The sequence below is a fragment of the Hippocampus guttulatus genome, chromosome 6 (assembly GCF_054856545.1).
Source record: "Hippocampus guttulatus isolate MCC_2025c chromosome 6, RoL_Hgut_1.0, whole genome shotgun sequence".
In the NCBI taxonomy this organism is placed as follows: Eukaryota; Metazoa; Chordata; class Actinopteri; order Syngnathiformes; family Syngnathidae; genus Hippocampus; species Hippocampus guttulatus.
The window spans coordinates 22,299,871-22,325,852 of record NC_141266.1 but is presented as its reverse complement, the minus strand read 5'-3'; the positions used below and the strand labels follow the sequence as shown (position 1 = coordinate 22,325,852).

The following is a 25,982-nucleotide window of genomic DNA, read 5'->3' as shown; positions in this document are numbered from 1 at the left end:
AAATTCAGCTGCACAAGCGGCATCAATAAGGACCAGCGTCATTTAAAAGTCATGACAAAGGTCACGAGGTATTTTGATGCGACACCGTTTTTGTCCGGGTGATTCATTGTCATCTCATGCGAAGAGAGTCCTGGCTTCAGCATGATGCAAGGAAAAAAACAAAACAAATCTCTTTGGAAGTGTTTTAAGGTCGTCGGCACAAAAAGGCATTTTCTGCCCCCTTGCCTGCCCGACATTATCACACTCCTTTTGTTCTTGACTTGAATTTTTTGTGAACCAAACCAATTTCAGTTCATCTCCAGGGTTGTTGCCAATGCTGCTGGTGAACGGAGGTGCCGTCAAATATAATCAAAACACGGAAATGACATCCAGGCATTCGATTGAATTACGATAACGGCATCCACAGCCGCAAAAGGGGAAAACGCTCTCATTGTCATTTTCGTCACAATGTTCAACCTCGTGGATTGTCACTGATCCTCGCGCCTTCCTCAGGCTATGAAGTGAAAACTTCGTGAATTACCACGATGACATTTCCACTTTTCCTTAAAAACTTCCGATGTATTTATTTCCTCTCCGGTTGCCAAATACAAACGAATGAGTGAAAAAGCACACGATAGTGCACTTGCAAATCAGAAATTAAACTGGCACCGCTCATCATAGCTGAATACATAAAACATTTACTTTAAACTAGGTCGGTTAAAAAAAAAAACTATAATTACAATGATGGGATTTAATTGAATTTAAAGAAGGCGTTAATAAAACTAAGGTACAAGGTGATTTCTTTTTTTTCCTCGCATATTGCACGCGAAAGCTTCAAGCTTGTTCTCCAACGTTGCGCAAACAGTGCGTATGAGGAACGGACGCGCGCACGCGGGTCGAGAACTTCGGACGCGCCGCGGCGTCGTGGAAGAGCGGGAGGGGGACTGGTTTGCTGGGGGGGGGGGTTGTGAACGCGTGAGGAACATCCCCCGCCCACCCCCATGCAAGCACGGCAGTAGCCTATAAAAGGCTGCCAGTCACGCCGGGCTCGACACGGAGGAACCTCGACCGTTTCAGGTGAGACCGGGGGGGAGGGGGGGAAAGTAGGAGAGGGGGAGGGGCGGTGGTAAAAAAAAACAAAAAAAACCCATCAACTCCGGTAAAAATTTGGTATGTTATGGTCTATGACTCATCATAAAGTTGTTTTTTTGGTGCCCCTTTCCAGGTGTTTCTGTCTGCAACTGACCATGAAGACTGTAGCTCTCGTCCTCGCCCTGGCAGTCCTCACTGGTAAGTTTTTTTTTTTTTTTAATGGCCTTTTCATTGACTACATTGCAGTTAGCGATTCCAAACTTTGACCAAGCCAATGCACACGTATTTTGCACGATACAAATTTCCAAACAAGATGTCACAGTAGACTGAAGTAACGGGGATCTTCCCTCAAATCATTGTTCTACCTTTCACTATACGTCGCCCACATGACCAAAGATACATTATTTGGAGTAACTAAAAAGGTTGGATAATTTCCCACGATGCACGATGGTGATGTCTGGTGGCACACTCATGTGCTTTGGAATCACTAATATGTATATTATTGACATGTCCGTGCCAGGCTGCCACGGCCGTGTGGTGCGCCAGGCCGACGCCACCCCGGACCGCTGGGTGGAGACCGTGGACCGCTTTTGGCAGTACGTCTCCGATCTGAACCAGAAGGCCGATGGAGTCCTGCAGACCATCAAGACTTCGCAGCTCAACCGGGAGCTTGAGTAAGTCCCTTGTTGTAGCGCCACTGAGGAAGTGGGCTTCACCGGTAAAGCGTACCCTTAACTCTCTCAATAGTGCATTTTATTCAATGTGAAGTATTGGGAATCTAATATAGTGTTACTAGCTTATTAACTAGTAATTACTGAATAGAAACAATGTGTCGAACAAGTCCAGTTAACCCTGACAATTTGCCGCAAAGAGTGAAACCCCATGAATAATTGAAGTGCCCCCCTCATCCCTCACTCAAACCCCTTCAAAATGGGTTTGTGATTTTGTACAGATAACACAAGATGGCAGCAGAGCACTTAAACTGGACACGCATCAACAGCATGCGTCAAACATGTAAACAAATCACCAAACCATGGTAAATGGCTGTCTTGAGTGGTTAAACTATTCATCACAAAGCAACCACCTCGACATGAGGCTCATTGAGAGCATTCATTAGCATACTGGCTTGAATTACACGCCGGCAAACCACTCTTCCAAAAAAGATGCCAACTGTGCCGGCTTGAAACCACTTATACATCTCAGTAGACTGTTGACTAGAAACATTGAACAAAAACTACATGGTGTGTATTGACTCAAACAGCATAATTTTGCCTTGCAAAAGTCTAATGCTGACGCACAATGCTAAACGCGCGAGATAGACGGGCTAGCAAAACTAGCATTGTTCTTGCCGTACTGCTAACAATTTAAGCAACAGAACTGCAGACAGACTAGATTTAAAAAAATATCATTGACAGAGCTTTGTGTTCCACCATTAAATATATGCGCATTAATATACTGACCTCTGGTGGCCAAGGTGAAGATTAGAAGGAGAGGCGAAATCTTTTTTTTTTTTAAACTTCCATTTCATATTAATTATAGTACTTTGTATAAAGTACAATAATGTAGAGTGGTGGGGGTTGTGTTTTATAAACATATATATATATATATATATATTTACATAGATGCATCTACCTCAATGCACGTAATCCCACTGAATGGATCCAACTCAAATTGTTCTACTTTAAAATCAATCTGTACTCCAATCGCATCGAAAGGAATTGGATTCATCTTGTGAACAGGCCCGTTTTCTCTCGTTTGGCAGCACGCTGATCACGGACACCATGGCTGAGCTGAAGACGTACAAAGACGACATCCAGGCCAAGCTGAGCCCCTACGCCACCGCCTCCACCAGCCAGCTGAGCACCGACATGCAGCTGCTGGCCAGCCGGCTTCAGAAGGACATGCTGGACGCCAAGGAGCGCAGCGGCACCTACCTGGCCGAGCTCAAGACCATGGCGGAGACCAACTCGGGCGACGTGCGAGGCCGTATCAACGCCTACACCAACAAGCTGAGGAAGCGCCTCAGCAAGGACACTGAGGACATCCGCAAGTGAGTTGAAAGCCAGGCTACACACCAAGATGTTTTGGAACATCACCGACCGATTTTTACAACCACCCAAACGTGCTCAAATCTGCGGCCCATTGACGGTATTTTACATTTATCGGCCGGGATCAGGGAAGAATTTGCTGTCGGGTTTCACATCTGACATTGTCACCACCGCTGGTTTCTATGATTGTCGGCCGCCGACTACTTTCACAATTTGGCTGATCTGGGAAGAAAATCACTCTGACATTTAAGAAAAAAAAATAGCTTTCAATAGTTTTGTATTTATAGTTGATTTTATTTTTTTGAAAATACGTCTATTTTGTATCAGTTTTAGTATTAGTTTTAGGTTTTTAAATTAGAGAGACAGTAAATTTGTCAATGGTCACTAAGTAATATATTGTGCAATCAGGTAAAAAAAAAAAGACTCACCTTCTTCTGTACTGAGGTACAGCAACACCAAATAAATACATTGCAAATATTACGATAGTTTTAGTACATTTTATAGACACAAGATGTAGTGAGAGTCACACGGAATTTTTTTTCTTCTTGAATTGGCTTAATTAGATTTAATCTCGTGGCTGCACGCATCTCGGCTCAGATACATTTTTCATGTACCCCACGTCAGATGTTCACAAGTGTAACTCGACATGTCTTCCTTCACAGCATAGTAACCACCTACCTGGGTGAGTTCCAGTCACGCACCTCCCAGAACCTGGACAGCGTGAGGCAGCAGGTGGAGCCCTTCGTCCAGCAGGCCGGCGACGCCGCCTCCCAGAAGATGTCCGACCTCTCCACCGTACTGAGGACCCAGGCCGAAGGTCTGGGCCAGCAGCTGGAGAGCCAGGCCGAGGGCCTCAGAACCCAGCTGGAGGCCGCCGCCGAGGAGATGCGCATCTCCCTGGAGGGCAAGATCGACGAGCTGACCAAGCTCTTCGCCCCGCTCACCGAACAGATCCGCGAGAAGTTCGACACCATCGTGGAGTCGGTCAAGGAGACCGCCTCGGCTTAATGGCTGACACTTGGAAGGGAAGCTGGGAGGCGGTATGACAGACCTGGGAGGGAGAAGAAGGAAGTTGAGAGTTACTGAGTTCCACCGTCACTTTGTTGCGCTCCGGTGTTCTTCACTTCAGTTTGTTTGCTTGTAAATAAACATTCACCGAGTGGGCCTTACTCCGATGCACCAAAATGCTTTTCGTTTCGAGCCTTTCACTTCAAGTAACACCCCCCACCCCCAACTGCAGACTCTCATAGCTGGATGCGATAATAACAATCAGCCACTAGGTAGCGCTGCCTTGCTTCTTGTAGCTTGTAACCCATCAAGCGGTCCCGTTGGACGTCACGCTGCTGCTTTCTGTTGCCAGTTAATAAAGAAGTCAGAAAACACCAAAGTATTGTGTTTGCTTTTTTTTTTCTTCTTCTCCACACCAGACAGGAAAGAGATAAGATACACCTCACAAATTAGAAGACACAATGGGATTTAAAATTAAAAATACCAATAATAATAATAATAGAGGTGTTTACTTGTATTTTTTTGGGCGGGTGTGGGGGTGTATAACAGGTCATCTGAGGATCACCCAATCCGCCCACCCCCACCCACCCTTGTCCAACAATACTGATAAGCAGCAGCTTATATAAGTGACGAGCAACCACGGGAAAAACAAAGGAGGCTCCATTGCTTCAGGTGAGATGAGAATGCCAAAAAACCCCCCAAACAAACAAAAACAAATTACATTTGAATTTTCCATCGCACAACTTTTTTTTTTGTATTGATGTGAGGCAACAGGCTGGCCTGGCCATTAGCACATCTTGCAGTTCTGAGGTACCAAGTTGGAATGTGCGGAGTTTGCCAGATTTGGATTTCTCCCACATTCCCAAAACATGTTCAGTGAATTATCTAAAATTCTCTATTGATGTGAATATGATTGATAAGGGTTGTTTATCTACCAAATATGTGCCCTAGCATTGTCTAGGATGTCTCGGCCAAAGTGAGCTGCAATGAACTAATTTTCTTGCACTTTCCAGGTGGAACTGTCGGCAGCGAGCATGAGGGCTTCAGCATTCATTTTTTCCCTGGCAGTCCTCACTGGTACGTGTTTGTCAGTACAGTACTGTACAGCAGGAAACGAGAGGAACTAAGTGGATGGTGTACATTCGTATTCTCCCCAACTCAGGCTGCAGTGCCCGCGTGGTGCAGCAGGTTGACGCCCCCGTGAGCAAATGGGAGGAGGCCGTGGACCAGTTTTGGCAGCATTTTGTGAAGCTGTGTGACATAGACAAAGGGGATGTGCAGATCCCGGATTTCGGCACAAAGTTTGAGTAGGTCCGACATGCACCATCACGGATGAGAGCTGGGGCGGTCTTCAGAAAAACAAAATCAGTTTGGTGCCAGCGCTTGGCCAGGAAATTATGTTCAAGTGAGGGGAGAAGCTTCATTTAGTTCACCCATAGCCATGTCTAATAGAAAAAAGTGCTGAGCTGCCATCTCGTGGTGTCTATCAGCAATTACAGCCATTTTGGTAAAGTGGAGTTTCGCTATTTGTGGCAGGGTAATGTCCCTATTGCTATTTGTGGAGGTAGTTAATTAGCTAGTGATTACAACGTAATTACAGTAAAATTGACAAATGTCAAATGTACTGATTGTGATGTATTTGATCTCAATGGACTGTAGAAGTGGTTGTTAGTTCATGTCTTTGTCGACCTCTAAACAGGTTAAAAACTTTACAATCTCTTTTGCAAGAGTTACCAGTTGTCTGTGCTCGTGAATGAAAAGCTCAGGGTCACCTTGTCATGCGCGACCTTGTGTCACCTGCTCACAGCACATTGATCACTGCCAGTATGTACCAGCTGACGACATACATAGACAACGTTTCCACGGGCCAGCTGAGCTCCGACCGAGACTTGCAGCGCCTGGTCACCAGACTGAATGGGGACATGCTCAACGCCAAGGAGCATGGCATCCAGTCCATGAGGCAGCAGACCAAGAGCATGGGGCAGCCGGACTTCCATGATTTGCAAAGTGACATCAGAGCCTTCACCACTGTGCTGAGGGACCTCCTAGACAGCGACATCCAAGACATCCGCAAGTATGCCGAATGAGAGGTCGCTCAAAAAGTTTTCAACTTTTAAACGAGCTTCATGTCCAGATACCTGAACGAGCAACAGAACTCCCAAAACCCGGACATGGGGGAGTCCTTAGTCCAGCAAACCGGCAACCCCACCTCCCAGAGGAAGCAGGGGCAGACTCACCATGGAGTCCTGGGCCAGCAGCGGCAGAACCAAGATGAAGTCCTGGGCCAGCAGCGGCAGAGCCAAGATGGAGTCCTGGGCCAGCAGCGGCAGAACCACCATGGAGTCCTGGGCCAGCAGCGGCAGAACCAAGATGGAAGTCAGGGCCAGCAGTGGCAGAACAACCATAGAGTCCTGGATCAGCGGCAGCAGAACCAAGATGAAGTCCTGGGCCAGCAGCGGCAGAACCAAGATGGAGTCCTGGGCCAGCAACGGCAGACCCACCATGGAGTCCTGGGCCAGCAGGGGCAGACCCATGATGTAGTCCCGAGCCAGCAGCGGCAGACCCAAGATGGAGTCCTGGGCCAGATGGGGCAGACTCACCATGGAGTCCCGGGCCAACAGCGACAAAACCAAGATGAAGTCCTGGGCCAGCAGCGGCAGAACCAAGATGGAAGCCTGGGCCAGCAGTGGCAGAACAACCATGGAGCCCTGCGCCAGCAGGGGCAGACCCACCATGGAGTCCTGGGCCAGCAGCGGCAGAACCACCATGGAGTCCTGGGCCAGCAGGGACAGAACCAAGATGGAGTCCTGGGCCAGCAGGGGCAGACTCACCATGGAGTCCTGGGCCAGCAGCGGCAGAACCAAGATGGAGTCCTGGGCCAGCAGCGGCAGAACCACCATGGAGTCCTGGGCCAGCAGCGGCAGAACCAAGATGAAGTCCTGGGCCAGCAGCGGCAGAGCCAAGATGGAGTCCTGGGCCAGCAGCGGCAGAACCACCATGGAGTCCTGGGCCAGCAGCGGCAGAACCAAGATGGAAGCCTGGGCCAGCAGGGGCAGAACCAAGATGAAGTCCTGGGCCAGCAGCGGCAGAGCCAAGATGGAGTCCTGGGCCAGCAGCGGCAGAACCACCATAGAGTCCTGGGCCAGCAGGGGCAGAACCAAGATGAAGTCCTGGGCCAGCAGCGGCAGACTCACCATAGAGTCCTGGGCCAGCAGGGGCAGAACCAAGATGAAGTCCTGGGCCAGCAGCGGCAGACTCACCATGGAGTCCCGGGCCAGCAGTGGCAGAACAACCATGGAGTCCTGCGCCAGCAGGGGCAGACCCACCATGGAGTCCTGGGCCAGCAGCGGCAGAACCACCATGGAGTCCTGGGCCAGCAGCGGCAGAACCAAGATGAAGTCCTGGGCCAGCAGCGGCAGAGCCAAGATGGAGCCCTGGGCCAGCAGCGGCAGAACCACCATGGAGTCCTGGGCCAGCAGCGGCAGAACCACCATGGAGTCCTGGGCCAGCAGCGGCAGAACCACCATGGAGTCCCGGGCCAGCAGCGGCAGAACCAAGATGGAAGCCTGGGCCAGCAGGGGCAGATCCACGATGAAGTCCTGGGCCAGCAGTGGCAGAACCAGGTCAGGCATCTGGACCAGATATCAGATCGGGGCCAGGAGGAAGAGACGCACGGCACGGTGTTGGTCTTGACTGTTCAGTGAGAGGCGGACGGCCACCTTCAACACTGACTGAGTAGGTCTGTCTGACATGCTGCACTGAAATTCAAGTCTGCAGTTTCAATAAACCCCTTATGCAAACCTGCGGCTGGTGTGTTGGGGCACCTCAACGACATTTCCATGGGCAAGGCAGTTTTATTTCTAAAGACACAATGCCTACAAGCATTTTCAAACACAAAAGTGAACAACATTCAGAAGCAAATTTGGGAAATTCTCAATTGTGAGACAAATAAAGTTGTTTTTATCTTATCTTCGACCAGAGAAAACGAAAGTAGCTGACCAAAATGACTAAAAGAATGTACACTGACAACAGTGAAACACATTCACAGAAGATTTGGAAAAACTTTGAAAGTAAAATGAGTACAAGTAGGTTTCTAAAAGAACTCAAACAAAACAAAACAAAGTGCACTAAATTGACGGCATGTCCCCTCAGCATGACTGCTCCATCTGTGCTAGGATAACATTCCTTAAAAAAAAAAAAAAAAAAAAAAAAAAGAATCCCTGGAAATTAACAGGTGTTCAACTGATAGTAACCCCTTCAAAAAAGAACAAAACAAGAAAAAAAATGCAGAGATTTGAGAATTGCATCCCTTCCCTCCTCCTCTGGCAGCATTTGCGTGATCTTGTTATTGCTGAGTCGGACACGCTCTTTCACGCGCCGGGCCTCCTACAGTTCTTGGAGAATGGATCTTACATGCACGCGGGCGAAGTACACAAAGGAGATGGCGATGAATTGGTCGAGGACCAAAAAGGGGCTGCGCTTGGGCCTTTTCATCTGAGCCAGACAAAATGGCCACTTGAAAGGCTCGCCGGTGTGAAAGCAGTTAAAAGTGCAACGATGGCAGACTTCCTTGCATTTGCAAAGCGGTGGGGAGGAGGGGGGGGGGGGGGTTCAAGAATTAACTAAATTCAGACGGCACAATAAGGTTAGTCTGGTTTATTTCCTCTCTTACAAAAAAGGAAAAAAAGGGGAACGTCTGTGGAACAAAAAGTGAGGCAATCCAATCCCTTTGGTGCCATTTTTTTTTTTAACCGAAACAAGGAACATCAGAATGTAGGTGACTGGACTTGCTGGATTTTTTTTTTTGTCTCAGAGGTGAAAATACTACAAAAAAACTTGCATGATAGCCCTCCCCACTCGATCCCTCCAAAACCAAACCAAACAGACACGGTTTCAACAAAAATGAAAAAGAAACAAATGACATTAATCTAGCATTTAAAAAAAATACTGAACACATACCTACACAGACACATATTTGTGTGTGTACACAAACTTGCAGAAAGGGTCCATTATTACGACACCTGATACCATTTAACCAGCCTGTCCTAGCGACTTCAAAAAGTGTCGTGGGAAATGGTTTTAAAAATACTGGCAGCGAATGAGTTAAAAAAAAAAAAAGGATGTTCATGAAAGAACGAGGGCTCCTAATTTGAAAAATATCAACAAAAAGCAGGTGGTGGGTGAAGAATATCATCCGAATGGTGAATGTGTACTCTATTCCCACGCGGTCAAACTTTGGACCTCCATGTGTGATGCCATCAGAACACTGAACGTACAACTGTAATCACAAATCAAATGCATGATTCGACTTTGGGTCCAAAGGAGCAGCCAAGAAGCTCCTTTAAACGGCGTATTATGCAATCGGCAGTGACTTGGATCTTCACATCTCACTGACCAATGAACACCACTCTGACCCACACCTAAACGGATCTCTTATGGTGCAATCCAGCCACAAAACTTATATAGATATATATATTTATGTTTAGTATGTTGCAATAGCACAAGATAATGCAGCGATGGTACCAAATCAATTTCTTGATTGAAATGCCATCGATCCCTTTCAAAGTGTGAGGAATGATCAAAATAAACACCACTATTGGAATATTCCACAGGCAAATCAGAAACTGGTGTCATGATTGGGTCTAGAACACCGGTGGGCAAACTACGGCCCGCGGGCCAGATCCGGCCCGTTGGCCTTTTTAATCCGGCCCGCCGAAGGTTGGTCGACAATTAAGTTTCGATGTGAATGATTGCATTCATTTCATTTGGACTTGTAATGACAGACATTTCACCGCCAGGTGGCGCACTGACTTGAAGTTGCAGAACACAGGCTGACCTGGCCCTTCTGTCAAATTTTAAAAGTCAATGCGGCCCCCGAGCCAAAAAGTTTGCCCACCCCTGGTCTCGAAGAACCGTCCTGAAAGGCTCAGATGTTTATCAAGCTTTTTTCAGTTAACACAGTTGGTCTCGACATCTAAAGATGCAAACTCAACCGTGCAAAGCAAAGGCCAGACAAAGACGCCGCTGGCTTCTCTGGGCGAGAGCTCACGCAGTTTTTGATGCCGCGTTTGACTCGCTCGGGGTGGAAAATCAAATCCAATCAAACCCACGACATTTGGGCTAAAAGTCTAAGGAGAAGCAAGCAAACGGAGTGAATGAACTCAGCTTTCTGCTTGACGTCAACAAAAAGGGGGGCGGCTACTTCTGAAGGTTGCCATGTGTTTGCTGAGTCCAGAGTGCGCCATCCGCCGTGGGCACTCAGACCACTCGGCGCTGCCAATATAGGGGTGTTCACACGGCACACATTTGCTCCGGCGCTGCACCGATGTATTTTGTTGCAATATATTTTGCACCGCAGCAAATTGTGTGGAGCGTTCACACGTACAAAGCCGCTGAGCGTGTCTGCACCGGCACAGCGTCGGTGCAGCCCCACTTGCGTTCACAAGGCAGTTTCTGCAGTGGGGCAAAATGACAGAAAACAAATGAGCTGTCGTGTTGGTTCTTTTTAAAACGTATACACAACTCAAGCAACTACTGGACAGGCACGTCCTTCTCCTTCTCGGTCTCCGTGCCTTCTGCTCGAGAGTGACCGCCCCCGAAAACGTAAATCAACGATGACTTCAATGACACTCAGAAAAGCAAACACGTAATGCGCCAAACAGAAAATCAAGAGAGGAAATCACAAAATAAATTATATGGGGAGCGGGGGGTTGTGAACACACAACAAATGGACAAACTATACAAACAACTCCGAGACAGTCCAGTCTTCTACAAAAGGAAAGAGGTTACCAGCAACGTCTTGTGTCGTTATTAAACAAACACATGACGGAAGTCCGACAGAGCGCGAAAGCAACGCATTCTCGCCGTACGTAAACTCTTCACAAGCATTTGCTCTGGAGCAAATTTAACCCAGTTGCGTTCACACGTGCAAATTTACACCGGTGCTGCTTCGCTAACGAGCATTTGCTCTGGAGCAAATTTTTAAACCACCTCCCTGAGGTGGTCAAATTTGGTCCGGTGTAAGCTGTTTTCCGGGGCTACGCCGGAGCTAATTTGCACGTGTGAACGCTCTACTGGGGCAGCCCCGTCGTAGCACTGGACCAAATCTTGCCGTGTGAACACCCCTTTAGCTTCAAACATGGCTTGTGGAATAGAACGGGTCCTCGAATGAATAAGCTGTTTTTCCTTTGAGTGCCCGGGCCATGTCCACCCACGCCGATCAATACTGGGCTACCCGAAGCTGCGAGCCGCCGCTGACACAACACGGACAAATCTTTAACCCTCCGTGTTAGCGAGGGCGGGAAAACAATCGCAATCGCGCATCTTGGCCGGGTTTAATTAGTCACAATTCAAATCGGTCTCTCACGGTTCCGGACGAACCGGGTACAAATCTCAGCTCCTGTCATTGTGCATTCAGTTTGTTGGCTTTGGCACCCCCACGTTCATTCCGCGAAGACTAATTTGAGTGTGGTTATGTTCTCGAAGGCTGGTTTACGACCAAGGTCTTTCGGGATCGGTTCCCGTTACTGAGTTTGTGTATCGAAACAAGGTTTAGGACAAAATTCTGGGTCGGCAGGAGCAGATCCACGCCGACAATCTGGACCAGCAGGTGCCGACCTGGGACAATGTTCAGGAGCGGTATCAGCTAACTTTGGGGGGAGGCGGGTAGGATTTTTCACTCTGGGTTTCAAATTTTCATAACGTCCAGTGAATCGCTGTCAATTTGCAATTTACCATGAGCAGATTCATCCGAATCCGACAACCGTCCCCTACTCACATCATATTTTTGTTCTTTAATACCTTAATTAAGATGCCGCTCAAATGCCGAGTTCTTTCAAAAGGTGGCATGTTAATGGAGGAGTAGCCACCATTGGCCATCCGGCTTCTTGACGGCCCGACAGCAGCGTGACGAAAGATTCCACTGGAGGTCCGACGGGCAGGTGAGGATTGTTGTGGCATTGATTTGGGGGGCTGCACGGTAAACAAGTTGAGCTGGAGAAAAGTCTTATTTTGTTATCGGCAGTGCTGCAAGTTAAGAACTGATCAGATTGGTCACGGCTAGCCGCTCAACGTAAGCGTCCAATGAAAGGAGTTGTTTGCCATACCCTATACAGTATGTACTTTAAAAAAAAAAAAAAAAGGAGCTAAGCATCAGTGAGTCAGACATGTAAGAAAATGGCAAGTAGAAAATGAATTATTGATATTTTTACATGACAGAATGTTAGCACTTGTTTTTTTGTTTTTTGTTTTTTTATGCTCCAAAGATCAAATCATCTGAAATCCATCATTTCGGTCGCCTGAGACGTTTTGAATGACAAAATGCTTTGGGATCATATATACAGTACTTTGGGGTATCTTTGGTGAAAATGCTTTTGTTTGTTTTTTTAGTGACGCCTGATGTTTCTCATACTTTGCTCAATCCGCCTTCAAAATATTAGAAACATCTGAAGAAAAATCTGACGCAATTTGCAAACTGACGCCAATATTTTTTTTTCTTTCGACCTTGCCATATAACTGAGCATTGTTGTTTTAATTTGAAAAGAGACCCCCCCCCCCCCCCATGTTTTGGAATCTCAGCTCCTGATATTGCAGCGGCGACACGCTCGATAAAGATAAAAGGTGGGGGGGGGGGGTACCACGTGGGCTTTTTGAGTCCAGCGTGCGTCACATTAGTGCAAGCTAGCAGGCATATATAAAGAGAGATGCACACACACACACACACACACACACACAAACACAGCAGTTTCCTCCACAACAAGACCAACAACAGGTAGGAGAAAGTTTCAAGTGTGCTGCTTCTTTTTTTTTTGTGGGGGTTTTTTTTTTGGTCGTTTAAATTTTGATTTGAGGGGGGGGGTGTTTTGTTTTGTGTTGTTTTGCCCACTTTTAAGAACTTTACATTAAATTTTTTAAAACTGTGAATCTTAAATCATTTTCCAAAAGGGTGTACAATTTTTAAGGAATCCTCACCTCTCCTTCCACTCAGACAATGAAACTTTACCTCGCAGTCGCCGTGCTCCTGCTGGCTCTAATCGCCTACGCAGGTCAGTATTGAGTTCAGTGCGATGTCTCAATGTGACTTTTTTTGTTTTTTTTTCTCCCAAAATGATTATGATTGTTTGTTTACAGCCAACTAAATAATTTTTTTTTCCCAACATCATTCATTCATGCACCAACGCAGATGCTCAAGGGGAGAGCTTTGAAGACCAGTTGAGCAGGTACGGAGGGCAGGTGGCCCAAATGTTTAGAAACATGGCGGACAACACCAAGGAGTCCTTCGACAACATTAGCAACAGCCAATGGGCCAACGACGTCAAGTACGCTCTCAATGAGAAAACACACACACACTGCTTGAAAATGCTCATTTGTGCATTTCTGCTCAAACAGGAAATGGTTTAAGGAAAGCTTTGGCTCTAAGTAGGACCTTCGCTTCCAGTGTGCAACCCTCGCCCGAAGCTCGACATCATCGTATTCTGCTCTTCTAGAAAAAAAAAAAAAAAAAAAAAAGCTCATATTACTCTTGGTCTGCTCTAAGTGTACGTTGTTTATGGGCACACACCTTACATTGATGACATTTAAAAGGCTTTGTTGAAATATGCACATTCAGTGTTGCCATTTGAAATGTGGACTAAGTGGTCAAATGTGTCTTGACTATGTGAAATAAATGAACAATTCCGGTGTTTCCGCTCCATCATTGCAGTATTTGGGCCCAAAATAAAACGATGAGTTGTACAGTGTGCATCTTTGACATCAAGACGTCGCTACGTTGCTCATGAAATGTCACATTAGTCTTCTCAATTGGTGCTTTTCTAGCCCCGCCCCAAAAATAAATCAATAAAATGAACATAAAACGCATGCGACGGAAGTCTATCAACAGAAATGTAGAACAAAGAAAACGCTCATGAATACGTACGCGACCGGTCCCGTAATCGGTTGACTTGCACGAACCACTTGGTGATCCAAAACAAACAATCTGAACCAATTTATTGAACACATTGTGTTCATGTGTGACAAATTCAATTCAAAGGGTCAAATGGATGAACACCCGCTGGCCACACGAGATGATTTCACCAAAAGAATCCTTTTTGTCCCCATAAGACACTTGCCATTATTTTAGGAAGGTGATGAATTATAAATGCCCCCCCCCCCCCAACCCTCGGCAGTTTGCAAATGTTAGCTTTCTTAGCTTGGCTAAGATGGCTAGCACTGCAGATCCAAGGAGGGCTCATCAGCAATTGTGCTTAGACTGTTTGAAGAACTTTTCGCACATAAATAAAATTACTTAATTTTTTTAAACATTTTTTATAAATGATAAAGTGAGGGAAAAGATACGGGGTGGGGGGGGGTGCATTTGTAACATGGTCAAAAGCTGCGCCTTTAGCAGTTTGCATCATGAAAGTCATGAAGGAGGTTAATGGGGGTGTTGAAGCGGACGACGAAGAAGCGCGTCCGCTTGTCTCAACAGCCCACAGGAGCAAAGGTAAAGTGCCAACATGGCGGCATTCCCCCCGCCAGCGGTTTCACAAGAGCTGGACTAAAGTTTACGCCGGTTAATGATCCACAGGGGCTGCGTTGCTTCACCGAAGGCCGCGACCCGCGAGAGACGGCCCGGCGGCGGAGGTCAGCAGACACATCGGTGGACGGTCAAGTCATTTCCACCCCCCGCTGAAAAAAACGAACCAAAAAAAACATTCAACTTGTTTAAAGGAACACTATGTCACTGTTGTTTTGATTTTTTTTATTACCAAAAGTAACAGCCCCAAAATCAACTCTGTCATTGCTGTATCAACCACTGATTACTTTAGCGGTCATGAACTGGTCAAGCCGACAGTCATAAAAGTAGGGTGCACAAATTTGAGCATTTTTCATCACCTGCAATCCAAGACAGGAAAGTCGGCGTGATGGGACGGCTCTGAAACATGATCCTGAACGATTATCCTGCGGGTGTGGGGTGTTTTACGAGCAATGAGAAAGTGGCCACCGTTTACAATCTGTGAAACCGGTTCAATATTTACCATCTGAATATTTGGTGTGTCTCGTTTATCCCTCAGTGCAAATTGATTATTATATATTTTGGTTTGAAATACGTAATTTTCCATTTTGGGGGGCGGGGGGGGGGGGGGGGGGGTGAGCTCTTGACCGAACATTTGTTTGGGATTTTATGCATCACTACGTCGCCAGGCTTATAATCGCTGAGTGTTTGTCATTTGTCAGATTTTCTGTTGTTTTAACTTTTGTTTGTTCACCTTTTCAGATCAGAGCAGGTTTGTTTGTTTTTCTTTATTTTAAACAATGCTTTGTTTTAGTTGAGTTTTTAAAATTGGTTTTAGTCAATTTAATATAGGGAGTATTTGTCAAGTGACAACGCCCCGTTACCCCCCCCAAAAAAAAATGTTGCCCTTTTTTTGTTGAGTAACTGAATCTTCATTCATTCATGATTTGCATTTCTGCACGGTATAATGTTTTTGTTGTATGCAATTCATCGACGAATCGACAAAGTAATCAACGGATGAATCGATTCCTAAAATCATCGTGAGTGGCAGCCACACTTCAGTTGAATACTTTGAGCACAATCCACGAACACGTAACCGCCTTGGCAGTGGCAGTGATTTTCCTTTTGCTTCTTCACACGAAAATGATGACCCACGTGCAACTTTGCTCGAGATACTTTTTTTTTTTTTTGTCCTCCTCAGAACAAACAAAATCTTCACCCCTGCCTGCGTTTGGACAGCTGTCGGATGTGGACAGAGATCAGATTGATTTTTTTCTTTTTTTTTTTTTCTTGCCATGGACTCTGCCCAGAGAAACGGCGCTCCGGGGGCTTTATCACATGGACGCTCGTCTCGAAAAGCCCTAATCGGTCCCGTTAGATCAGATCGGAGACTTTGACTGGTCGACAAACACATCAGCGTCGGCCAAAACGGGCTCCGATATTCGATCCAAAGGGCGCTCGCCGGGACGCCGGGCAGACGCCGGTGACGAGCGAACAGAGAGGCGTTTCGGGGTTCATTCGTAGGCAACCTTCACGCTCGTCATTTGGGGCCCGGCCGGGCTGGAAGTGACCACATGAGGCCAGCCAGAGTCCTCAAACGATCAGATGACACTTGCGAAGGCAAACACTAAAAAGCCAATTATTTAACTGCCACATGGAACGCAAACAAAAGTCAGGCCACGGGGACCAATGTACGACCTGTTGCCTTATATAAATAAAATGACTCAATAACACTCGTTTCATTCAACTCGCTTGTGTGCCGGAGCAGCTGAATTTTAAAAAACAACAACAACAACAACAAAAAAAAAGGTACACCGTTTCGAATTTTCACCACCGGTTGTTTTTTGGAGGCGGTTCAACTCTGAGAGCAGAAGCGAAAATCAGACAATTCGAATCAAGTTTGTATTTGTTTGTCGGCAGATGAGATTTCTCGTCATCGCTCTCATTCTACTCATTCAAGGTAAGTTTTTCCGGCCCGAGTCATTTCTTTTCTTTGGGCTGACACGCTTCCTCCTCCTACTCGGCAGCGAGCGCGCCACTCTGGGCCCAGACGCCGGCGCCGGACCCGGACCCATCCGACTCTCCAGGAATCCTACAAAGACTACTTGACAACGCTCGGTATCGACACTGCACGCACACTTTGAAACACTGAAACACAAACACACAGGAAAGAGTGCACAAACACACACCCACACACAAACAAACAAAGGAGTGCACAAACACGCACACCAAATAACAGGGCACAAAAATAAACTAACACAAGCAAATACATACACACAAAAGAAACACAGTCACACAAAGACACACACGCACAAATGAACACACTCAGAAGAAAGAACACACACACGAATTGAGACGCGCAAAAGCAAACTCACAATCTCAATTGGAGAGACACACGCATGCTAACGGTTGAAAAATGACACACACTGACACACGTGAAGGAACAAACGCAACACAGGCACACACAACCACAAAGAGAACACACACACACACGAACCAACACAAGCGCAAACCAACAAACAGAACTATGGACGCATCCAAAGTGCACAGACAATTGCACCTAAATGGACACTAAAATCCAAATGAAACACACACACACACACACATCTCCCTTAAGCTTCTAACCCACTGCGAGTGAACAATTGCGAGTGTTGACGAAGTTAAAAAAAAAAAAAAGGGGTGTTCACGTCAGAGTACATCAAGGTTTGTCCAAGGGCGCAAATGTTCGCCAAGAGTTTGTGTGTGTGTGTGTGTGTGTGTTTTCTCTTGTCGCAAGGAAATTTTGAGCAAGTTCAAGAAAAGTACAGGCGAACATCTGGTGACCTTTTGGCAAACATTTGCGCCCTTGGACGAACCCTGACAAACTCTGTCAGGAAGGGAACATCTGCTGCCTTTGAAGGGGCTCACCATTGTTCGCTCTTCAGCGGTGGGGGGGGGGGGGTTGAGGGACGTAGGGGGCGTTTGGGTGCTCCTGAATATCAAGGTTGCCATTGTGCGGCCCTGACGGCTCAAGCGCCATACTTGTGCACATGCCCCCCCCCATCCCCCCCCGCACAGTGCAGCCAAAGACAACGTCGACAGAACGACGGACATTGCGGTGGCATTCGCGAGGGAATACTACGACGAACACATCCAGCCGGTCGTGGACGACTACAGGCAATGGGCGGCTGGCGTCAAGACGTCGGCGAGGGAGAAGATCCTCAACTTCTTCCCCTCCTTTGCCGCCAATACGACTGACCTGGGAGCCAATTAACAACACGCTTGTCGACCGCCTTTTTGGACACGCACAAAACTGTACACGTACATGCGGGTCTCATTAAAGCAACCAAATGTACAAACGGTGTCCTGAAATAAACTGAAAGAGTCTGTGAATGCGGTACGCGAGAACATGAAACTCATCGTACATACAACATTTCAACAATTTGGGGAGGCAAGTCAGTCCAGATACACGTCGGCACAAAATTGGCCACTTCAATATCTGCTTGATTACGAAACATTTTGATCGTTCCGTTCCGCGCAGTGAGAACAACTATGGTGGCCCGCAAAGGTCAAAAACATAACATAAAGCTGAAAGAGTGGCTTTGTAGCAATTCTTCTCTACATTTACACGTATTCTTTTCTTTTTTCACCGTAGTCTACTACTCACGCAGCAGACAGGTTATAATTACAGGAAGTATTCAGGAGCCCAGAGCAGGTCTAAGTTGTGGCGCAGGTGGTGCGATAAGGTGAACTTGATCGAGGCACAGGCAGACAGATGCTGCGCTCTACTGATACGTGTTCATGAATATGGCAACGGTGTGCATCGAACCCTTGAAAACATTGTAGTAGTCAATTAATGGATGAATTTAAACACATGATCAATTGGGAAGGCGGTTTCCAAGGGCCCACCTCATAGCTGTGATCTGTGATTGCCCTGGGCAACTTCAGAATGTTTGTAAGTCGAGAACTGCTTGCAGTTCCTTCTAAATGTACTTTTCCCACATCAATCCTCCCAGCGAGTCTATTTCTGCTTCTGCAATGTCATGGACTGTGCTGCGCCGGACATCGAAGGGAACGAGAGGAGCCGCTTTCATTGGTTCGGAGTAACTCGCATGCGTTCACTCCCACAACGGCGCAGTCGTTGGCCTGTGAAGGCTTTGGGGACGCCTCGGGAAAGAAGGACCAAGCCGCTGGGGCGGATGGAAGTCTAGGCTTCCTTGCGAAAGCTGTTAACCCCCATGACACGATCTGAAAAGCGGGATTAAAATGGAAGGATGGATGGCTAACCAAGTAAATGTAAAGAAGTCGATTTTGTGCATTACTCCACATCTCTGTAATATGCACCCATCCATTCTTTGCACTACCAATCTTGCCCAGGGTAAGCCTCTGGAAATATTGGTGTGAAAAACGTTTTGCGACCATAAATACAAAACAAACTCATGGAAAACGGTCAAAACGATGCTAACTGAGTGTGCCTACTTGTGCCGCGTGACTAAATGACTCTTTTGCTACAGCGCAAACTACGAGTCGTTCATGCCATTCAGAACTATCGTAAACCGAGGACCGGACCGCCTAACAAACAAGTTTAGTTGCACACAACAATGCTCGGTGGCAATACACAGGAAAGCATAGTTGCAGACGGACTTGCCCCCCCACCCCCACATGCAGTGTTTGTTTTACCTTTACTACTACTAATAGAGTTCCATGAACCTTTGCGGAGGCGAAGTGACGGTGGGCTAAAGAAGACCACGTTAAAAATTTGGTGATCATACTGCTAGACCGAATAATCGTTCTCAGTGCACGAATCTCAATGGTCATCATCTCCGTCTTATTTTGCTGATGATCCAAAATTAAAATTCTTGCTGGGTTCAAGAATCACCTGATGCATCTCCAAAAGGGACAAAGGGTCACTGTGCAAACCTGACACGGACTCTGCGAAAGGTCAACGAGGTGGCGTCTAGACCGGCGCTGCTGCCTTGCTCGCTCGCTTATGACAGCAAAGGCAAGATAATCTAATCGACAGGGGAGTTTTACAAGCATACTGTAGATGAAGACATACGTGCGGCGCTATCAGATGGGTCTCCGGGTGCATCATAAACATACGCGACAGCAGATGCATGACATCCAGGCCCATTTCGCAAGACGCAATTGGGTTTTCAAGCATAGACCATGTACACTGGACTTTGTTTAGGTGATGTGTGCGTGCGTGCGTGCCCTGGTGTGTGTGTGTCTGTGTGTGTGTCCTGATCAGATGACGTGTGCTTGCAGTCCCCCCCTATATCATCTGGTCCAGATGTGAGCTCCCAGTTGCAGACAACTCACTTCCAGAGCAGACTGTCACTTCTGGGATCCAGACGCAATCAATTGCAGGTAAAAAAAACAAAACCAAAAAAAAAAAAAAAAACAAGCCTTCCATTTTCGGGTATGTTTTCCAAACGCGAGCAATACATGAAGGTGTTTTGGGTGTCCGTATTTTAAAATGTCAAATATGTCCAGTTTTGATTCACGCAGTGTTTTCTTCTCCTTACAGACATGAACACTAAATTCGCCATCGCCCTGATCCTGGCTCTGCAGGGTAAGAAAAGACGTGTAAAGTCGTAAACTACTCGAAGTCGTTATTTCATACTAAGTGTAAAAATGTGCAAGACGGGAGCGGCTGTGTTCATTTGGATTGGCAAAATTGTGCTCTTTAGTACAACAAAAACAGTCCAATGACCTCACGTGCAAACCTCATCTTTTCTGCACAAACTCAAATTTGATTTTTTTCTTTTTTTTAAATCCTGAAAAGCAACTCACAAAATATGGGGGATGCATGTTTTATAATGACGAGTCTGTGTTTGCTTTGAGATTTTCTCTAACCATAAGCCTGATTGAACCTGCTGTTTTTCCCCATGGCAGTCTCCATGAGCCTTTGCGACCTTCCCCAGCCAGATCAGGAGCTTGTGGATAAATACAACAGCCTGAAGGGCACCTTCTATGAGCGTCTGGTGAATGCTTACAGCAAGGTTTATGCCGCCGCCGTCCCCATGATTAGCGAAGTGGGACAAACCCCTCAAGGCCAGGAGGCCAAAGAGTTAATGGAGAGTCTGCAGGACAAGCCCGAGCTCCAGGCCATCGTCAAGGTTGGCAGGTGAGCGTTTGCAAAAGCCAGAGTGCAAAGCCTTTGATTTTTTTTTTTTGTTAGCGGCAGGTGGCACTCATGGGCCTTGTCTTTCTGTGTAGCGGCTTAGTTGAAGAGTTCAGCCCCCTGGTGGACAAGGCCCGCAAATCCGTCCTGGGCGTGTACGGACACTACATGCGCCCATACATTGGCCAGTACCTGGACAGCGCCATCAAAAACATCAGAGTTCACCTGGATACGTTCATGCCTGCCCAGTAAAAAAAAACAAAAAAAACCGAGGTGCGCTTTTTTCAGAGGCCTGATGGAGACCGCGCAGCGCTTCAAACCCGGGGGGAGCACCGAGCATCGTCTGTTTTTTTTTTGTTTTTTTTTTAAAACAGTATCAAAAAACTCGCCAACGTCATCCACACCAAATGTACTCAGCGTATGCACCATGTTTGTGTTTGGTACACCAAAAGTAGTCCTCGTACGAGTGTGTGTTTATGTCTGTGAGTGTGTGCAATAAAATGAACACGAAAAAAAAAAATCCTGGTCGCAAGGTGTTTGTTTAAGATGAATCTTGATTTCATTTTCTACAGCATAAATACATGAGTTGGATCTTTTTTGTTTTTAACAGCCACAGTTATCAGCCATTAGTGTTAACTTCATGGCATCCAGCTTCTCATTCTCCCTACTAAAATCCATGTTGACATTTCCCGGAACATTTTTAAGCACCATCATTTCATTCAATCGTATTTTTAGTGATACAAATATTATTAAAGACATTACAAAACAATGAAGTACCCTGTCCATAAGCTCTTATTGTGCTATGTTTTCCCCCTTAAAATAAAAGACGATGAGTACAGCAGAGTAACAAACAAACATACTCACTGAGGCACTGGCGGAGCAAGAGGGTGGGCCTGGGGGGGCACTGCCCCTCCCCCTGGAATATGCTTGGACACTCAGGGCAGGCCGGGTAATTGATTATTGGGTATTTTACGCCAGTCAAGAAGGGACAATAGGCTAATAGCGCCTCCTCCCACCCGCTCCCAAGGAAAAAAGACGAGCTCCACCACAGCACTGAGATGTTAATTGATTCATTCTAATGCACTTCCCCGCAAACACTGGGCTCAGTCTGACAGGATTTGGAACAGTAGCATGTTGTGCAAGACACACGCGTACGCGGTTGCCACTCAGTGTGTGTGTTTCATGACTGTTTATACAACATTGGATTTGCCTTGCGGAAGTTGATCTCATAACTCGGCGCATCCAAGATTGCACCTGCCAAAGGGGCTAAATTGCTGCGCAGTTCATTTTGCGCGTTCTCAGAGGAATACATGCAAATAGATGGATATAGAGGCAAATTGCGTTGTGACTGATTTTGCGTTTTTGAATACGGAAAGATCAGGCGCACACGAAGCAGTCGATGGGTAAAAGGGATCTTTTTTGCCTGTGTATATATTTTTTTAAATGCCAGAAACAACAACAAAAAAATTATTGTGACATATCGTTTATTCAGTAACGCAATTTTGGAGCCTCTGGATGATCAAAGGCAGTCGTTGCCAAACGTTTTACATCAACGACCACCGCGAAAATATCAGAGCTGTCCAAGTACACTGTAGTGAACTTATGTTCTAAAGCCACAGGGGGAACTTATTCAGACAGGAAAAAGAGTGCAAGGACAGAAGAAAACATTGCTGCAGTGAGGGACTCAATAGAACGCAGCCCTAGGACACATCTTGGGAAAGCCATAAATTGACTAAAAATTGACAGAAATAGCTGAAACTCTGGTGAATGGTCTTCCATAAACTGAATAATGTGTGGTTGTAATTTGAAATAAATAGCTTTTTAATCAAACTCACAATTGAAATGTTCATGGGTACGCATCTTTTTGGGTCACCCTGACCAACATAGAATAGTACTGTAGTAGTAAAAAAAAATGTTTAAAAAAAAAAAGGATACGTATTTGGTGCAATGGAAACAATATGAAGAGTTTGAGCATCAAAACTGTGCTTATATTTCGGAAAACTCCTGAAAAGATTCAAACGTAAAACGTATTGCACACAGAAACCTAAATGTTTAAAAGTCCGTAAACAATTCTTGGAGATGACATGCAGATGTACTGAACTCAAAAGTTAAATGCAACCAAACTGTACTTAATCAGTGATTCTTTTGTGTGCTGTCCCAAGTTTTAAAATTATTGGAACAACATATTTGTTGTTTCTCTCTCAAAAAAAACAACAAAAAAAACCCCTCATATCTTGCCTCCCCAACTAGACCCTCACCCCCCTCCCCATCTTGTAATTTTCTATGCATTCTATGAAAAAGATAGGACAGTAGTCTATTGTTACTTCTCGGCTTGCATCACTTACACTCAACACAATGTTATCAAATATCCACTTTCAACATAATAAAATAAAATAAAAATCACAGCAAATCGACCAATGATAGATGGTTAACTTAATATTGAAACTTTGCAGATAGTTGACACACACTGTGGGTGAATATAGACCAGGATTGGGCAACTGGCGGCGGCCCACGCACTTTGAGTTCTTTGACAAACTCCCCCCTTTTCTGCTCACACAAAGCCCCCAAATTCTTCAGAAAACACTGATTTTAAAAAAAATCATTACACGAGAATGGGTGAAAATGTAGAAAAAAATGGATGGGGGTGGGGGCAGAAAATACCCAAAAGTCAATTATCTGGCCTGGCACTCAGAGGATTCAAGCATATTTCAAGCTCCGTCACTGACTGGGGGGTGCTATCCCCTCAGCAGTAATCTGTGTAGCCCTAATTAAACCCCTCCAGCATTTTATTTGCTATTTTAAAATACACTTAGAAGTGATATGTTCTCATCCTCCATATGTGTCAAGCTGCCGTTTAGTCCCAGTAGAGGAAAATAATAATAATCCCGGAGCCATTCCTGCTCAAGAGACAAACCAGAAAGATTGTAGCTGACCTCCACCTTTCCTAACCGACAGGAGCCCGGGTGACGTGTTCGAGTCGCAGCCTCTGGGCTAGAGTCCAACTTGACGCGACACGTCGAGACACGTAGTCAGTGCATCGCGGCTTTAATGACAAAAACATTTCAGGAGCAGGCCGACCAGCGCAGCCCAAGTTGGCACGAAATATTTCACAAGTGCGATGCCAGCAACATCGCCTGTTTGCTCAAACTGCGTTCTGATGACGTAACGCAACTGCCCTTCCCAACAAAACTAAACTCAACAAAAACAAACCCTTGCTGCTTTTACTGCTTCTCCTCATCACCGTCCTACACGTATTGGCACGAGATAGCGTGTTTCAATCAACGCAGTACGGACTAACAAACTCTCGGGGGAGGAGGGGGGGGGGGGTGACAACAACGCAGGTTTATCTCCCCCAGCGTGCACTTTGACTCCTGGAGCGACAAATCAACACATCGCCGCCGCTATATAAACGGACGAGGCCGGCCGAGGATCCAACCCGATTTTCCTCATCGCACTTCCGGAGGGGAATACAGTGAGTATTCTGACATTTATTTTAGTAAATCGTGTATGGGTGCCTGTGGGGGTAAGATGACATCATCTCCTCGACCTGAAAGAAAAAAGCGAAACCGGTTGCTTGAGCGCAAAGGGAACACAAGATGGACAATGTCGCACCCTAGTGGACGGGATGGTTAAATGTTGATTCTGTTGTTTGCAGCTCCATCATCATGAACAAGCTGTTGGTTGTCACTGTGCTGTTTGCGCTCCTTGCTGTCAGTAAGTGGACACTCTTTAGCCATAAGATGAAGGGGGAAAAAAAATTCAACTCTATTTGCTCCAGATGGATGCTAAACTTGAAATCTGACGGTGCAGCAAGTTCCCTAAAAAGATTAGAATGGGAAAACAGGAAGGAGGAAGGGCCCCCAGGCAACTTTTCAAGGCAATGTTTTGTGAATGTCATTTATAATCATCACACTAATAAAAACCATGACGACCATGTCAACCCTCAAAATCCCAGAGGAAAGGAAGCGTTAACTATTTTGGGGATAAAGCCATAAAGTTAAGATGGAAAAAAAAAGTTGACAAAAACGTTTTCATGTTATAAGGAGAATGGTACAATATTTTTTTTATCCCCCAAGGGGGGAAAAAGTTACAATCTTTACAAGAACTACTTGTCGGGATGTAAAAAGTCAGAACCAGAATTTTTTCCAAGATGAAGTTGGAAAATGACATATTCAATTCAAAGTTTAACAAGGCAAGAAAGTCAATCTAAAAAATAAAACTTTATGCTCTTGATATATGCCTTTTAATCTGGAAGCATTTTTATTCTCAAAATAAAAATGCTCCACATCGTGGGGACAACTTGTTCTTTTGGACGACGTATCGCAAAAGAAAAAAAAAGCAGAAAAAGCAAAACAATCAATAAAAACCGAACTGACACCGTGAATGATGTTTTGCGCGACTGACACCACAACTACATGGCCATCAGACTTGCGAGGTTCCACTGCACACTTGATGCATTGAGAACAGCCCCCGCCCCCCCCCGACCCCTCCCACGATGTGAACTCTCTCCAAGGCCCTTGTCCTTGCCTCACGCAGGCGCCGAAGGCTTCCGAATGCCGAGGCAGGCCAAGGATGAGCGGGGCCCGCTCACCACGTTCTGCAACACAATCAAGTCTTACTACAACGAGGCGGTCGACACCATCACCGACTACGTGGAGACCGTCAAGGGCCTGAAGCTGGAGGAGAAAGCCAAGTAAGATGTCGCGATGGGCTCCGAATGCTCCGAGGGGAGGGGGAAGGAACTCACGAAACAAAATTGTCTCTGCAGGAATTTTTACACGGAAACCACCACCATTTTGAGCACCTACAACAGCATCGTACAGGACCAGCTCTATTATCTGTTTACGGGTCAGCAGTAGGACGCGAAGAAATGGCCCGAACCAAAACCACAACAGCAACTACTGGAATGGAAATGGACTAAAATGGCGTGAAGAAAGTAAACAGCCGGGACAACAGCAGCAACAATAAATATTCCGTAGCGTGGCTCAAAACGAGATAACTAAGTGAACCTTCACCCCATTGCGGCCCGCCACACAAAACCAACTTCATTTGACATGTCTTGAAATATTAAAAGTATTTATACAAAAAAAAAAAATGTCACGTTTGATGGCTTATTCTGATGCGTGAGAACCAAATGGCGCAGGTGGAAAGTCACTATTGAAGTGTGATCCTACCTTGAATCAACCAAACCTCACATTTTTACATTACAAAAAAAAAAAAAAAAAAAAGCCGTGTCAAATTAACAGTGTTTCATCGG

General features: G+C 46.0%; 5 protein-coding genes and 1 long non-coding RNA gene across 7 annotated transcripts; all 6 read left to right on the top strand.

Moving 5' to 3' along the window:
- Window positions 1-958: 958 nt before the first annotated feature.
- Window positions 959-4,506, top strand: LOC147204189 (uncharacterized). 2 transcript variants are annotated; one of them, XM_086113547.1, is made up of 5 exons: window positions 959-1,056; window positions 1,205-1,269; window positions 1,592-1,745; window positions 2,834-3,121; window positions 3,782-4,506. In XM_086113547.1, exons 2-5 carry the CDS (start codon window positions 1,227-1,229, stop codon window positions 4,125-4,127), a joined length of 831 nt encoding a protein of 276 aa, XP_085969673.1. In that variant the 5' UTR covers window positions 959-1,056; window positions 1,205-1,226; the 3' UTR covers window positions 4,128-4,506. The 2 variants fall into 2 exon arrangements, with proteins under 2 accessions (XP_085969673.1, XP_085969671.1); XM_086113545.1 differs by lacking the exon at window positions 959-1,056 and having other exon boundaries at window positions 1,149-1,269.
- A 210-nt stretch (window positions 4,507-4,716) lies between these two features.
- On the top strand, window positions 4,717-7,927 carry LOC147204188 (uncharacterized). Its single transcript, XM_086114045.1, has 5 exons — window positions 4,717-4,799; window positions 5,141-5,204; window positions 5,290-5,434; window positions 5,935-6,201; window positions 6,262-7,927. The coding sequence occupies exons 2-5, from the start codon at window positions 5,162-5,164 to the stop codon at window positions 7,829-7,831; spliced, it is 2,025 nt and encodes a 674-aa protein (XP_085970171.1). The 5' UTR covers window positions 4,717-4,799; window positions 5,141-5,161; the 3' UTR covers window positions 7,832-7,927.
- Window positions 7,928-12,747: 4,820 nt separating this feature from the next.
- On the top strand, window positions 12,748-13,807 carry LOC147204187 (uncharacterized). Its single transcript, XR_015101057.1, has 4 exons — window positions 12,748-12,897; window positions 13,114-13,171; window positions 13,309-13,444; window positions 13,515-13,807. It is a non-coding gene; the product is annotated as an uncharacterized LOC147204187 (long non-coding RNA).
- A 1,481-nt stretch (window positions 13,808-15,288) lies between these two features.
- apoc4 (apolipoprotein C-IV) lies at window positions 15,289-17,957 on the top strand. The gene is made up of 4 exons (XM_086114585.1): window positions 15,289-16,428; window positions 16,540-16,579; window positions 16,647-16,737; window positions 17,677-17,957. Exons 2-4 carry the CDS (start codon window positions 16,540-16,542, stop codon window positions 17,870-17,872), a joined length of 327 nt encoding a protein of 108 aa, XP_085970711.1. The 5' UTR covers window positions 15,289-16,428; the 3' UTR covers window positions 17,873-17,957.
- A 1,890-nt stretch (window positions 17,958-19,847) lies between these two features.
- apoa2 (apolipoprotein A-II) lies at window positions 19,848-21,245 on the top strand. The gene is made up of 4 exons (XM_086114143.1): window positions 19,848-19,968; window positions 20,129-20,173; window positions 20,497-20,728; window positions 20,821-21,245. The coding sequence occupies exons 2-4, from the start codon at window positions 20,131-20,133 to the stop codon at window positions 20,975-20,977; spliced, it is 432 nt and encodes a 143-aa protein (XP_085970269.1). The 5' UTR covers window positions 19,848-19,968; window positions 20,129-20,130; the 3' UTR covers window positions 20,978-21,245.
- A 2,803-nt stretch (window positions 21,246-24,048) lies between these two features.
- Window positions 24,049-25,716, top strand: apoc2 (apolipoprotein C-II). The gene is made up of 4 exons (XM_086114566.1): window positions 24,049-24,197; window positions 24,381-24,439; window positions 25,262-25,418; window positions 25,494-25,716. Exons 2-4 carry the CDS (start codon window positions 24,391-24,393, stop codon window positions 25,582-25,584), a joined length of 297 nt encoding a protein of 98 aa, XP_085970692.1. The 5' UTR covers window positions 24,049-24,197; window positions 24,381-24,390; the 3' UTR covers window positions 25,585-25,716.
- The last annotated feature ends 266 nt before the right edge of the window (window positions 25,717-25,982 follow it).